This window comes from Cibotium barometz, chromosome 21, assembly GCF_041138505.1.
Source record: "Cibotium barometz isolate CiBa-2024 chromosome 21, ASM4113850v1, whole genome shotgun sequence".
Taxonomy (NCBI): Eukaryota; Viridiplantae; Streptophyta; class Polypodiopsida; order Cyatheales; family Cibotiaceae; genus Cibotium; species Cibotium barometz.
The window spans coordinates 23,425,334-23,441,444 of NC_141066.1; the positions used below are offsets into that span (position 1 = coordinate 23,425,334).

The following is a 16,111-nucleotide window of genomic DNA, read 5'->3' on the forward strand; positions in this document are numbered from 1 at the left end:
GCAGTCATAAACCCAAATGTTGGGCAGTAACACATTTGGCTCATCCATTTTTGTGTTACTTTGTGTTCTTCTCTTTTGGACCTCCAAGATTGTGTGAGCCAATCTTTATCCAATGTTTAATTATTACCCATGATTAACAACACTGCTGGCCATATGGTAGCTAGTTGCATCTTACAAAGAATTTCTCCTCCGGTTCCTTCTACGTGTAGTGAAAGATTGCATAAAGAATATAGATGATGCCTTCAAAAGATTGCATAAAGAATATGGTGATAATGTCTAGATACTGTGTCAACAAAGTTTACATGAGTGTGGCCATACAAGCATAGTATACAATCCTTTTCCAGCCCTGCTTGGATCCATTTGAGTTTACCATGGAGGACTTTGATCGACCTTAGTTGTAACAACAATCAGTGTGGAACTGCATCTGCAAGAACATAATGCAAAAGGATATGCTATCCAAGTGCAGATGAGCCTCAAGATGGTACAGAATCCAGATGTGCACTATCCTTTCTTCCAAAGAAGGTACTTGGATTCCATCGAAGCTTCCGTGTGTTCAACAAGATTTTGAAGAATACTCTGATACCAATCTCCATGACAAGATTGCGAACTCTCATTGAGTTTGCATCGTCTTCCTGTCGTGTTGCCCGTTCATGATGGGTTTGAAAGCTTCAATGCCTCCCAGTAAGATTGAGTTCATCTTCAGAAAGTTCAGTTGGCTCATCTCAGTCTTCGAAAACCACCACTACGCCTCCATGCATGCTCTGGCTCTACCACACTAGGTGATCCAGCATGCCCAGAAGCTGCAAAACCTTGGTGTACTCTGTTATTGTTCAGAGGCTTTTGCCTATTCTCAAATGCTGGTGTTGAGAAATCAGGTAGGATACCAGCAGAGCGAGTTGGGTACAAATCCCCGAGAATGCGATGTGATGACCTCGGTGAGACGGGGGCACTCAGAGAAGGCCGAGCTGGAGTTTGAAGAGACTCGCTGTTTTGCCTACTTCCAGAAGAAGAGGGTGGAACTTCGTCTGTGACATTCTTGGGCCTCCTTGACCTTCTATGAGATACAACCAAAGGGTTCCCAGAAGCCTTGTTCTGGTCTATTCTTGGAACAAGAAAACCCCCACGGCCCCCCCTTGGCGGTGTTACGAGACCTGATCGTGAAGACCGTGGTGAGGACGGGGCAGTCAAAGAGGGACGTACGCCAGGTCCAGCTGGAGGAGTAGATGACATATGTGTTTCCCCAATATCCTGTGAGAGGTCAGGCAGCCCAAGAAAAAACTCAAGCTGGTATCAAGTTTGGATGTTATAAAGGATAGACTCTACAGGCAAAAAAAGTTCCAGCAATTACCAATATATCAAGCACATCAAAAGCATGAACCATGTTATCATGGCCATCGTTTTGAATCTGCACAAATGGATGCTCCAGTAGTTTCGCAGCAGTAGGACGCCCTGCCGGATTTTTCTGCAAACAAAGCCTGATGAAAGAACGCCCATCAGGAGACAAACTGTCTGGGATGGGAGGTGCATCTTCTCTGGTAACCTTGAACATTGCCACTACCTGGATTAAGCAGAGTTAGTTCAGAAAATAGTCAGACAAGACAGACTTCATGGCAACTCTCTACAATCAGGGCGGACAGACTTACTGCTTCAAGTTCAGACCAGGGAGGCTTCCCCGTAACCATCTCAATGACAGTACATCCAAGACTCCAAATATCCATAGCAAATTCATAGCCAGTGTTTTTTTGCATGATGACCTACAAAATTTTCCAATAAATCACGATCAACAAGAGACTTTGACATAGTACATAAACTCCTCTAGAAGGCATCCATCACTATCTTTCTAGTACAACCAAAATTGCCCTCAACCTTCACCTCAGCATACAGGAGCTGAACCGGGTTATCCAGATGGACATCCTCTGATTTTCTACCTTCCAGACATCGAGCCATGTCATTTTTCAACAAAGATGTAGTTTTACAACAAGGACCACTTCTCTTCTTTTCTTTTCCATCATAAAAAGATTATTCCATTAATTTAAAAAAAATACATCTAAAAAATAGATAAAAACCCTCTAGAGAGGTAAAAGACTAGTGGCAAAGAAAACCAAGGGGGAGGGGGGGGCCTACATGGCTGGCCACTCTTAGAGCAAGGCTTTAAATGCAGGGGTGAGTAAGATGGAAAAAAAAAAACACTGTGAACTGATAAATTGTTTTATAATGAAAAGATGCACTATACTGTCAATACAAATACATCATGAAGGATGATAAGTACAATGATAGAAATAGTGACATCATGAAAGATGGTATATACAATGATTTAAAAAAAACTAGGGCCCTCTTCATGCGGGGGGAAAATGTGAGTGCTGGCTGACGTCGTGCTGGGTACCCCAGTGGATGAAGAGGTTTGGGAACCACTAAGAAGTGACTGGAGAGGGCGGAGAGACTGGTGAAGGGCATCCAGGTCTGCTGCTTGGGGTCGTAAAGAGAGCTCCCTGGTCCGCTGTCTTGCTCATGTAACTCAAGCACCTCCTCTGTGCTATGGGAAAATGATGTGCACTAGTGAGTGAGCTCTGATTCTGCTTTCTGAAGGCGCTGCTCAAGAAGATATACCTGACTGTGAAGGCCTCGAATGGTGTCCTAGGCGCATGGAGTGCGATCCCTCTGGCAATGGCGATCACAGGAGAGCTCAAAGAAGTAGTTGGAGTAGATGCAGACATCAATAGAGAGGTTATCCAAAACATGGCGAGCTCAACTAACTAGGATGACGCAACAGCTGCTCTGGAGGATCCAGAAACCGCAAGCAGGGTAGATCACCCACATAAATATTTAGAGCGTTGTAAGAAAATGGAGAATCTGGAAGCTCAATGCGCTCAGTGCTGTCACCCTAATCTACGCAAACGGTCACCTCATGTGGAGAATCCAAGGTAGGTGTGGGAAGAGAGGGCTCTCCAGAAGTGATGTTTGATTAGCCGTAGAGAGGGAGGTGATCACCATAGTAGTAGGAGGGGTGGCGAGAAGGGATCCGGATGACGACCTGCTGCTCGCCTGTGGAGGTGGGGAAGTGGGTGAGGGTGCTGTGGCCGGGTGGCGAAGGAGGGAAGTGGACGGAACCTTGTTGCTGTCAAGGAAAGAGGCAAGGTGGAGAGGGTAATACTGCTACAACAAGTGAGGATCCTAGGCAGCCGGATGATGTCGTGCGGACAGTGGAAGAAGGCGTGACTGTGGGGGTAGTGCGGCGGTAGGATGAGGCAGAGAGATCCTTTTGCACCCGAGGTTGGATGCGGGACACCGTGGGGGAGGAACGGTGAGACTGGCAGGGTGGCGGGGAGGGAAGTGTAATGGGGGGCTGCTACAGAAGGTAAGTAGCAGAAGGTCAAGTGAATGAGACAATTTGAGGCTTGTTGAGCTGAGTTCAAAATCGGTGGCAATGGAGGCGGATAGATTCATAGAGGAGATGGTGGAAAGGAAATGGTCGGCCGGTGCAGCAGCAGGTAAATGCCTCATTGCAGTGGGTAGAGACGAAAGGTAGTGGCGATGTGGGGATTTCTCAGAGCAGGAGCTAGTAATGAAATAAGATGTAGAGATGTACGATATGGGGCCTGAGTAGGGAGGGCTGGGAGCCAGCAAGGAAATGGTGGCGGCAAAGAGCTCGATGGGTGGAAAGCCAGTGATGTGAGTGTTAGAACGGCGATGGACCCTCTGGCAAATCAGATATAAGGACAATGTCATTTGCATACAATAGGATCAGTATCAAGCCTCATGCCAGTCATGCTCTTGGTCCTCCCTGTCTATTGATGTAGTCAGATATCTTATCAATGTATAGCCCGAATAGAGTGGGAGACAGGGCGCAGCCCTGCTTCACCTTGATAGTGCTATGTATGACCTCTGAGTCTCCCCCTGGGGCCCGTAGTTTGCCAGTGACGGATTCGTAGAGTGTGAGAATCACCCTCTCCTGAAACCTACCTGCCCTGGTGTCCTGAGTCTCTGCTCCTTGGCCCACCTGCTCAGCTCATGCTCCAAAAGTGACCCATAGATCTTGGCCAAAGTATGACCAATCATGATAGTCCTGTAGTTTTTGGGGTCCATGGGATCGCTTGCCTTCAGAATGGGCAGGACACCCCAAACCATCTCTGCTGGTACTCTCATATCCTGTAGTCTCCTCATCACTCTGGCTCAGGGGACGGTATCAAAAGCCTTGGGGAAATCCACAAAGCAGCAGTATATCGGACACCCTTGGGCTCTCCCCTACCTGACAGGGAAACCCTCGCATAAGGCCCTCTTGAACATGTGAACCAAGAGTGGGACCATCACGTCCTCGCATGAGAGAAGTGCTCAGCGACTAGTCTATTGTGATCCTATGCTCTCCCATTCTGCATCGTGTCAATAGCATCTCTCACCATGCTCCTGTGGAAGAAGAAAGTGTGGAGGGGACAGAGAGAGAGAGAGAGAGAGAGAGAGAGAGAGAGAGAGAGTGTATGTAGGGAGGAGTTCGTCTATGTTCCTGCAGAGAGGGTCATCGCAATTTCTTGTTGGAGATTTTGACGTCGACTGTTCCTGCTGCAGTGACTGTGATGTGAGAAGGCTGTCACCTATTTACTGCTGGTGGAGCGTGTTGTCGTTTCTTCTTCCTCTTGTTGTCCTTTTCTGCTCCAGTGAGCCGTCGCTTGCTCCTCCTGTCCTCGTCTGTACCTGCTGTAGAGTCAACTGTCACCTTTTCCTGCCTTTGCATATTCTTGCTTTTGCCCTCGCCTGTTCCTGCCGCTTCCTTATTTCTTAGTCTATCTGCTGCCCTTTCTTCTGCTCAGCCTATCGCCTTGTGATTAGCCTTCCCTTCCCTCCTCCTCTTCAGTTCCTTCAATCGTCTTTTGTGTTGCTTTTATCTTTTGTCCTATGCATGCCATGGGCTCCAATGATCAAGAGAAAGTATACACCTGCAGGTGTATCACTTTGAATGGTGAAGAGCCTAAAAGACTAAAGGAATCAGCTCTTGTGTTGTCTCATCATAGCCCGGATGCTCAATACTTAATGTTTTGCACAAGGACTATAGGAAAATCAGGCTGTGTGGGACAAGCCTAAACTAACAATTAAATACAAAATCTTGGTGCAGACAATTCTGCGAAAAGTAAAGAAGTTTTTGGAGAGTGCTGTCATCTTATTTTTCCTTGGGAAAAAGCAATCAACAAATGATGTTGAACAATGGTTAAAAAACATATTGGGTGGATGCTTTGTTGACGGTGTGTATTATGCAGCACGTGGCTTTTTTGAAGTAGTCCTTTTGGATGCAACATTCAAACAACTACTGCTGGTAAAATGGCCATTGTTTTATGGCAAGCGAATGGTTCATGTGCTTCTGCGGAATACTACCAAGGATTACACGCACTTATCAAACATCAATGCCCCGTATGGGTTGAGGTGGTTACCTTTCCTATAAATTTCAGCAAAGAGCTGCCAAGCTTGGCTCAATAATTTGTGCCCCACGTGTGATGGGGAATTGTACTCGTTCCTACATTTTGTGGGACACTGATAAACCCACCCCTCCATCTATTGCTGTGGAGATAGATGATGTAACATGGGGGGAAAAATTCTTTGACTTGAAATGGGGTGTGTTTGCAGGTGCATGCTTCACATGCCATAAGTTTGGGCATCTAGCTTCGGATTGTCCAACTCTCACATTGCGACCTCTAGCTTCGGATTGTCCCACTCTCACATTGCAACCTCTGGCTGATTCTGTTCTTCCTACTTCGATGGTGAATGAACCAGTAGTTCAGGCAAAAAACCCTCCAGTTAAGACACCTATTTCTGCCCCTGTTGCCAATATGGCTGTGCAGAAAAGAAGCAAAACTGTGCAACAGCCCAAACTGCAAGTACGCTCTGAGGCACCTCAGAAAAACACTGCCGCAAAAGAAAAAAAATGTGTTGGATGCAGAGGGCTGGCAGACCCCGAATCCAAGAAGAGTAATCAATGTCAGATTGCGACCTTCGCAGTCACGCACTTGGACAAATGACTCATCTGCATCTACATCTCAGAATAAAGCACCCACTGTTGATGCTGAGATGTTGTAGGCTTATGTACTTAAAAGTGGAATGATGAAACTCCAAAGCATACAGGATGATATAGATATGGCCTTTACTTGAAATTTCTCCCTTTCTTCTGACAATGAATGCGCCAATAAAATGTATGTCATATAATGTACAAGGGTGGAATAACCCAAGAACTTGGAGATTGGTTTGGGACTATATGTATAGAATGAAACTGGATATAGTATCTTTGCAGGAACATAATCAGCATGCCCTAGCTGCTGGGCAAACTGGTTTTTTCCACAACTATGATATATATTATGTAGGTTTGAATACTTTAGAAAGAGTTTGTGTATTGGTCAGACGTGTATTACAGCCAACAGTGGCCTATAATGATCTAGATGGCCGTCTGATCATTGCAGTGTATGTTGAATGGCCAAGTTTATGAATTTGCATTGGTTTATGCTCCTTCATTTTCAGCCCAAAGAGCTATGCTTCAGCACAAACTTCTGTAGTATCCATGGCTGACAAATGCATTTCTATTTGGGGACTTTAATAATTCGCCAGTGCGTGATGGCAACACTTGTGGTCACTCATATGATTGCAACTGAAAGGGTATCATGGACAAATGTAATGCGTCATTTGAATGCAACGGATATTTGGAAAGTAACTTGTCCACACAAAAAAGGTTACACATTTCATCAATGCCTTTCCTGAATACCGTGCCAAATTGGACCGTTGGTACAGTTTAAATGCTAATCACACCGATCCAGTAACATGTCATATGTGGGTTGATTATTCCCTGCGACTCTCGGATCATGCTCCTTTATGGATGAGTCTCTATTTAGATGTTCCCATTGATGATGTACAACTGCTAGAAAAGAGGCTTTGCGTGGTAAACAACAGTTTTCTCACTCACCCTTTGTTTTAGGATATGGTGCGTGATGTCGTTGATGCAGTTCGTGCATAAATATACGAGGATATAGATGTTGCTTGGTATCATTCTGCAATTCGCACACAAGGAGTAATAGCTAACTATGGAAAATGGTATCCAGGGGAAGAAAGGCAAAGAATTATTGAGATGAAAAATCAATTATAGGCTCTTGAAGAGCTCAACCATACTCATGTCTTATCCCCTCAAAAACGTGTCTTATCCCCTCAAGAAGAACTGCAAATGCATTAGGCTAGGCATGAGCTGGATAAAAATGATCAAAGAAAGTTGCAAAAATGGCAAGTTCGATCACGACAAAAACCTCTTCTGGACAAGGTTTGTTCTTTGAAAGCCTTCTTCGAAAGTTTTTTTTTTCCAGAAAGTAGACTTCTATTAAGTATGAAAATTTTTTACAAAATGGAGATTTCACACCAAGCAAGGTGGAGATCTCAACCAATCAGGAACCCTGTGCTGCCAATAGGGTCCCGAATGGAAAGCACACTCTCCAATTTTTTTGAGATCAAAAGAGATTCCAAGACACTCAAAGTGGCGGATGTGACCGTTCTGTGTGGTCGCCATAGCCCTTTCTTCGTCTGCTCAACTCATTGCATGCCCCAGTGCTCTGCACCAAACCTATTCTCGCCACTCTCTGCGCGCTTCAGCCGTGAGGGTCTCGCCACGTCGCCCCTTTGGGGCTTCCGCCAGTATGGCAGGAAGCTCCAGCTCTGCTGTGAGTCCTCTCCTGAAAGACCCAACCCCTGCTGCTTCTGTACAAGGGAATGGACCATCAGCTACAACCATTGCCACCTCCTATGCTGCAGTCCTCGACTCCGGCTCTGGCAAAGAAGCTGAACATCTGCAGCCCGGGAGGAGTACCTTGATGGGAGCCGCTCTCAACCTTCAACCGCCTCTCTTCCACCCCCATAGAGGATTTGTCCCACCCCAGTTGGACCAGTACTTCAGTTCAGGTATGGTTCCTCCCTCCTTTTCTGCTGATTTCATGAGGAATCCCTTGCATGTAGGGCCTGACCACCCAAGACCCTATTACCCTCAGGAGTATAATATGTTTTCAGGTTCTGAGTCTGAGATTAGACCTTTCTTGCATGGATTCTCCTCCCCTTTGCCTAGCTCTGTTACAGGATTCTGTACAGGTCTGCCCTACCTTGGAGTATCGTCTGGTAATAATCTAGTTGGCTCTAGTGGGGGGGCTAAACAGCCTCAACAAAATACTATTAGGGTTAACTCTAACCCTATTTTCTCTGAGAGTTTTCAGCCGACCCCTACTAATACTGAGCAACCTAAAAATCCTGGTCCTGTCTCTGACCACATTGTGTGTAACACTCAGGAGCTTCATTCGTGGTGTGCTAATCTTGAGAGCAAGACTTTGGTTGGTACTTGTCATGGGCCGAGACCTCCCATGGACACCCTTAAAGCCTGGATGAGACAAAATTGGGGGCCTAGAAATATTAAGATTCCCTATGTCCAGTATCTCCCCAACAGTCATTATCTGTTCTTTTTTGAAAGCCCTAAGCATGCCCTAGACATCTTAGCCCAGGGTACTTGGCTGATTAGGAACACTCCTCTAGTCTTTACTAAATGGAATAGACGATTTGATCCCAAGCAAAAGACACATATTACCCCTGTCTGGGTTGACCTTCCTGACCTTCCGCTCTGCTTTTACCCGTGGATTAAAGTGATGGGTAATAAACTAGGGAAGGTTATTGGGCAAAGGCCCCAACCAGAGATTAACCCTAAATGGGACCCTCAGATCCTGATTGAAGTGGACATCTCCCAAGAGCTCAAGTATAGCATAGATATTCATGACCAGGAAGGTTGTGTCATACACACACAAGCTATTGTATACAAGAATCTCCCTAATGCTTGTTTTAAATGCCACAAACAAGGGCACTTAATAAAGGATTGCCCAGACAATATCAAGGTGAAGGGAGCTGAAACTCACACAGAGGGCTTCACTGCTGTGGGAAAAAAGAATAATTTTAAACCTAAGATTGCTAAAACTAGTAACAGAAACATTAATAAGTTTGCTCCTTTGCTTGTTGATGTTGAGGGTCCCCTTCTTGGTGGGTCTGATGAAGTTCTGCCCAACTTTGTCCCTGATAAAGAGCAGGTTACCCCTCCTAGTCTTGATGAAGATAAGGCTAGGGTGGATAATCCAGGCAACTCTTCCCATAATGTCCCCACCTCTGAGGAAGACTCTGATGAGGAGTTTATAGATTCCTCCCTTCCCATAGATAAGGAATTTGAGATGGAAATTAATGAGGTTGACTCTCAAGACACCCTTATTGGTTCTCTTGAAACTTCCCCTTAGAAAACCAAAGCTGGTCCTATCTCTAGTTCCTCCCCTAAGGTCCCTAAATACAAAAGGAAAAAAGAAAAAACCAATGATGTTAACAGAGCTTCTGTTGTCCTCAGTAAACCACCCAAAAACTCCAGAAAATGATGAGTGCTCATAATCTGAAAGGATGTACCTATAATTGCAAGGGGTTAACTGATCCAGTTAAAGCTAAGGCTATCCAGACTTGGATTAATGACTGTAAGCTCAGCTTTGATTTTATGTGTGTTAATGAAGTTAAGTGTACTGATTTTCTTCTCCAAACTAATTTGGCCAGAGTTAGTAAAAACTTTACTTGGCTTACCTCTACTCATCCTAATGGTAAAGGGGGACTGGCTCTTGGTATCAATGATTCCCTTTCTAAAGAGATGACGCAGTATACTAGTAACCAGAGCTGGGTGAGTGCCCAAATTGGGGGCCCTTTCAAGCTAACCCTCATTGCTGTGTATGCCCCCTGTGATGTTAATCTAAGAATGCAAGTGTGGTGTGAGCTGCTCCAAATCACAGGTAATGTCATTCTATTTGGGGATTTCAATATGGTGACTTCTCTTAGAGACAGATGGAAGAAGAAAGGGAAAATTCTTTGACGGGGAAAAAAATCTTTGGGAAAAGCTGGTCAGTCACTTCAACCTTCAAGATGTGTCAGGTGAGTCTGGTTTCACTTGGGATAATGCTCAGAAAAAGGAGCATTTCAGGTCAGCCAGACTGGACAGGTACTATGTTTCTACTCCTATTCTTAATGACTTCTGTAATATCCAGTGTAGAGCTGTTGGCTCCATTTGTGTCTCTGATCATAAACCAGTCCTTCTAGAGGCCAACAACCAGGTGAATCAAAAGAAAAGTGGTTGGTTTCATGCAGATGCTACTCTCTTTTCCTCAAAGGTTGTCTCTAAACTTATTAAAGATCACTTTGACTCTGCTTTTGATCTGTATGTTTCTCCTGCTAAAGCCTGGATGCATGCTCTTAAGCTTACTCAGAAAACTTTGAGCATCTACAAGAGTAAGGCTACTGAGATACGTAAGAATAGGAGACAGACCATTTCTGACAGAATCCAGCAACTAGAAATGCATTGCAGTCCTACCTCCTCCCATATTGATGAGCTTAATGGTCTCAGGGATGTAATGAGGCAAGAAGAGATGAAAGAGGCTGAAAGAGCGCTTGTTTTTACTAGACGGGTCTGGGCAAGGAAATTTGATAAACCCAATAAACATATGTTTAATCTGCTTAAAAAAAAAGAAAATTCAAGATCTTGTGCCTCCCTTGCAGGATTCAAGTGGGCAAATTCTCCACTCCCAGGAGGATAACCTTAACTTTGTTGCTAATTTTTATGCTAAATTTTTTTCTGAGATGCCCATCAGGTCAGAGGGGACCACTAATGCTAGAGCTAATATAGCTATGTGCAGGAAAAAGACTGTCACCCCTTTCATGAAGTCTCAGCTTGAGGCCCCTCTGACCGAAGATGAGGTGAAAGAAAGTATAGAGCACATGGCTAAAGGTAAAACTCCTGGGATGGATGGTTTGCCCAATGAATTCTTTCAGGCGTATAAGGAATGGATTGCTCCCTATCTTTTGAAAGTTTGGTTTGAGACTCTCAGCTATGGTGCCCTCCCTATCTCTGTTAACACTGGGGTCATTAAGCTCATTCATAAAACGGGGAGAAAGGACTTGCTTGACAACTGGAGACCCATTACCTGTCTTACCTCTACCTATAAGGTTTTTGCTCTTACCCTTGCTAGGAGGATCAGCCCTTTAATGGATGATATCATTCTATAGGAGCAAAAAGGCTTTATTAAGGGCAGATATATCCTTGATGCCATTATCAACATTTGGGAAGGGTGTGAGTTTGCCCAAGACATTGGGCTTGATTTTCTTTTCTTCAAAATTGATTTTGATAAAGCATATGATAGAGTTGAATGGGACTTTGTTCTACAATCCTTGTCTGACATTGGCTTTGGGAAAAATTTTATTAAATATGTTCATGTGCTACTTGGTAATGCTAAAGCTATTGTCTCTCTTAATGGATCTCTTACAGAGCCTATCACTCTTAGGAGATCTATCAGGCAGGGCTGCCCCATTGCTCCTCTTTTGTTTGTTATTGTGGCTGATGCTTTAGGTTGGCTGGTCAAGGATTCGCTTGATAAAGGTGAGATCAAAGGTATTCCTGTCCCTGGTTTTGATCATGATCTATGTCTGCAACAGTTTGCTGATGACTCTAATTCCTTTATTGACAATGATGACTTAAGTGTTAAAAATTTTTGGAACTGCCTTGACATCTTCTGTGAAGCCAATGGTTCTATTATTAATCACTCCAAGACTGGAGTATGGGCCTCTAAAGGTAACATTCCTGACTCTATCTCTAATGCTGGTTGTACCCAAGTCCTCTCTGGGACCATTTTCAGGTTACTAGGGATTCCTATGGGTTTTGGCTGCTCCAAGAGTAGATGGTCCTGGGTTATGGAGAAAGTCAAAGCCAAGTTCAAGCATTGGAATGATTATAACTCTACCCTAGCCTCTAGACTCTTTGTTTTGAACTACTATATCCTTCCTACTGTCATATACTTCCTTGCTTGTTGGAGGCCTCCTGAGACACACCTTAGAGAGCTTGACAGGCTCACTGCTGACTTTCTTTGGGGTAACAGTGCCACCAATAATAAAATCCATAAGGTGGCATTAGAGAAGTGTACCCTGCCTAAAGATCAAGGAAGTCTTGGGCTTCTGGACATCAGAACCATGGCTGATAAACTGGCTTGCAAATGGATAGTTAGAGGTGTCTCCACCAGAGACTTCTGGACTTTTTTCATTCACAGAAACTGTGGGCAGTTTCATCATAGGAATCTTAAGGCCTGGGACAAATTTTCCCCCAATGAGATATTTATGTCCAATGCTCCATTTAAGGCTAAGGGTACTACTCTTGCTAACCAGTATTGGAATGCTTGGTTTAAGTATAAGAGTTTGGTGAGCTTAAAGGACAAGAAAGAGCTCCTCTACCTGCCCTATGATTCTATATGGTTCAGTAAATTTGTGCAGCCTATCTCTGATTCTCAGCTACGTAGAGGTCACAAGTTGTACAAACTTGGCTTTTGTAGTTGGAAGGACCTCTGGGTATCTAATCACTGGGCTGACCAGTATGACATCCTTAGCATTGCTACTGTCTCTCCTGCTTGTCTTAATCTTTTAATGGAAAGGTTAACACTTATATCTTCCATCTTCCCTTTGTTGATCCCTACCCCTCCTCAGCCTATTACCCAATTGGTCTGCTGGAACAACAGTAGCCCTCTCCTGCCTGTCCCGAACCTGTGCAGAGATGACTCTAAACTTATCCTCTTGCTCAATGATAAGTGGAACCTTAAGTGGAGAGTACTAGCCAATGGAGCTACAGGTTTAAGTCTATTTGGGCCTTCTCCCCTTCTGTTAAGCATTCTTGCTTTCTCTGGCTCATCCTCCATAAGGGGATCTGGACAGGTGCTCGTGCTGCCAAGATTGGTAAAGGTAATGGTTTGTGCCCCCGGTGTAATGCTGACATTGAAGACATTCCTCACATGTTTTTTCATTGCAGGTACAATGCTAAGTTTCTAAACCTTCTGTATACCTGTTTTAAGAGTATTCACCCCAACCCATTTTCTCCTAAAGAGGTTCTTTTGGGTGAATGTATGCACCTTGATCCCCCATTGTGGCATATGATCAGATGTCTGTTCCTCCATGAAATCTGGAAAGAAAGAAATGATTATGTCTTCTCTAATGGAGGGAGGAACCATATCTGGGCTTTAAAAGCTCACATTTCTAAAGTTGCTGTGCAGGTTATGGGGGAGATGAAGGATGCAGTGGAAGATTTTCAAAAGACTTTCCAAGAAGTCAAGCTTGGAAGATGGCAGACTTGGAAGTCTAGGCTCATGAAGATCTACTCAAGAGATCGACTGTCAATGATTGATGGAATCCTTTCCTCATAGTACAAGAATCTTGTTATTTTGTTAGAAAGCCCTCAGATGTTCCTATGCACGACTATGTAAGCAGTTGTGCCCCTCGCAGAGCCTTTATCTCTGCTGTAGCTGTAACTTTTCTTTTCTTCTAATTTAAATTAAAGTTTCTTCCCCAAAAAAAAAAAAGGGTCCCGAATGAGAGGATGTGAAAAAGATACCAATGTCCCACTCTCTCATAAACTGGCCACGCTTCCTCTTTGCAACCCTCGAAGATGCCTGGATTCTGGCCCAGGTAGCCATAATGGTGTGAATAATATCACTCCAAATCCTGCAAAGACGCTGAGAAACAAGAACGGGAGTACCCTCAATGGCCTCAATGCATCTAGCCTTCCAAATATTCTAGGCTGAGATGCTAGCAATAATCTCCCAAGAACTGTCTAACCTCTGTGTCGGAGGGGCAAAGTGTGAAAGTGGCAAATCCTGAAGACAACACTGCCGAGCAACTCCTTGCCTAACCATAATGGCCAAGCTCCTGTCAGTCCCCTCGAGTCTCAGCTGAGGCCCAGACTATGTCAACCAAATGATAGAACCAAAAGAAATGATAGCATCCCTCTTAATCCTACCAAAGAGGTGTGCAATCGCAGACCAAACCCTCTGTGCTTCCTTGCATTCCCATAAACAATGGTAAACTGACTCCAAAACTCCTGCACATCTAGGGCATGTTGGGCAAGCACCAGTTAACAGACCTCCACTGATTGGTGGCCAGACCACCATGAAGGGAAACCCAGATAAAGGAGAAAATCTGTGGCTTCCTATAAGAATGCCACAATCTCCGCCAAAATACCCTTTGAATGTCAATCGAAATGCTGTAAGACTCCCAATGGGGTCTAAGAGTAGGGACACTCCGAATGTGTCCCAAGATAAGACGTCTGGCATTCCGCACCGCATAACTGAAAAAAGGCATGCTTTTCAAAGGGTTACAAGCATCCTTCCACTCCCACTCACCGGGGTCCCAATGCAAATGTCTGATAGGGCAGCCACCATGCAACCAAAGGCTAACACTCTCTGTGATCATACCTAGGGAGGGGGGGTGTCAACAAAGACCTGCCAACAACTCTGACTGGACGAATCTGGGGGCCCTCAATAAGGTCCTGCACATCACATCTCTCCAGCTACCATCCATCCTGTACAGAAAAAAAGACCGGTACATCATCCTCCCTAGGCAAGGAGAGACCCATAACCTGAAGAGGAACACCTATCCCAGAAAAAACCCCAAACCAAGAATGATGACGACCTTCCAAAAAAGATCCAGTAATCCAGTGGTTGGGAATGGTTGCATCAATCTGTGCAATCCTCCGGCTAGAGCCTCTCAAATGTTGCGTGAAATCCAATCTCTGCACCTCGGTGAGGCTCTGAAGCCTCTTCCAAGCCAGCACTGTGGGGCATAGGGTCTCCCAGCCAGCCCAAGAATATGCATAGCTGCCCCAAGAGGCCTACCATGCACATCTAAGATCAAATCATTCCACAGAATGGGCTGCCGGTTAGCTTCCTCCGCTGAACACGGGGGGATGTGTACCAAAAAACTCCTCAGGCAGTCCCAGGCCCGTAGGAGGGACCTAACCAGGGGGGGGGGAAGGGGAGTGGTGAACTGCATCCGAAAAAATAAAGCGTGAGCTCAAAGTCCAGTCACCTCCGCGAACAGGGACACTTCGTGATTTGCTGCATGAGAAAGTCCTTCCACGGCTCAGTGCCTGGAAGAAAGCCCCTAACAACAAGCTTACAGAGCAAAGCCTTACATTGCACCTCAGGGTTAATGATATTCAATCCCCCTTCCTGCTTAGGCTTGATAATGGTTTCCCAAGCAACTCTAGCCCTGGTGTGTGCATTAACATCAAGCCTTGACCAAAGAAAGTTCCAAATAAGGCGACGAAGCTGGCCAATGCAGCCCTTATGAAAATCCAGCATTAAGCAATAAACCAAGCCGTGGCTAGCAAAACTTGGTTAACCACCAAAGCTCTAGAGGCCAAGTCGAGCTTCCTCCTGCTCCAGTGATGAAGTTTTCTTTTAATGCTTAAGAGCACTGGAGCAAACTGTTGTGCAGGGGAGATGTCAACGCCCACTGACAACCAAGGTATCTGGCAGAGCATCCTCTCAATCCAAGTAAAACCAACATCTATACCCCAATCTGCAAGAGGAGAATCATTGATCCAAAAACCAACTGATTTATGCCAATTGATAGTAGCTCTTGCTACCAAACAAAAGGTTCCAAGGCTGTCCGGAAAGCACATAAACAAGCAAGTGAAGCCGCAAGGAACAACGCCGTATCATCTGCTAACTCAGAGTCCAAAAACTCTTCCTCCGTGCATAAAGGCAGCCTGAGATCCACAACACCAAGGGCAGCCCAAAGAAACCTGCTCATAGCCTCAGCTACAATGAGGTGCAGTAAAGGGGCGAGGGGACAACCCTGCCTCACCGAACGGGAAATCTGAAAACGCTCGCACTCTTGGGGATAAGGTGAATCAGCCCCTCCGTGAGGTATGGCAGCAGCATACCCGACAGCCACATTTCCTGAAGGGCAACAGTGATAGCATCTCCAATATGATCCCAAAAAAGAATAAAGAAGGCGGGAGAAAGACCATCACCCCCTGGGCATGAACCACTGGAAAGAGCATGCAGTGGCGGGACCTGGGCATGAACCACTGGAAAGAGCATGCAGTGCGTGAAGGAATTCATCCTTCGAGAAAGGGGCATCTAGGGAAGAACATAGCATCTGTAATGAGCCTGGGCATGCACTCCCAAACTTTCTGCCGTGCCACATCTCTCCGAGGAGAGGGCACCTGTGTAGTCAACAAAGACCGATAAAAATCTGAAGCAATACCCCTTACCTTATCAGG

General features: G+C 45.2%; 1 protein-coding gene and 1 long non-coding RNA gene across 8 annotated transcripts in view; one reads left to right on the forward strand and one right to left on the reverse strand.

The window, feature by feature from the left end:
• Positions 1-221: 221 nt before the first annotated feature.
• The window catches only part of LOC147626969 (mitogen-activated protein kinase kinase kinase 3-like), a 101,192-nt gene continuing 85,302 nt past the window's right edge, over positions 222-16,111 (reverse strand). For all 7 annotated transcript variants that reach the window (XM_086815532.1, XM_086815539.1, XM_086815533.1 and 4 more), the window contains 3 exons: positions 1,644-1,754; positions 1,349-1,558; positions 222-1,248 (listed from right to left, as the gene is read on the reverse strand). In XM_086815532.1, coding sequence (XP_086671658.1) covers positions 718-1,248; positions 1,349-1,558; positions 1,644-1,754 — 852 coding nt within the window. In that variant the 3' untranslated portion in view covers positions 222-717. The remainder of the gene's footprint in view (positions 1,249-1,348; positions 1,559-1,643; positions 1,755-16,111) is intronic.
• LOC147626970 (uncharacterized) lies at positions 9,956-14,860 on the forward strand. The gene is made up of 3 exons (XR_015268431.1): positions 9,956-10,012; positions 10,159-10,181; positions 13,098-14,860. It is a non-coding gene; the product is annotated as an uncharacterized LOC147626970 (long non-coding RNA).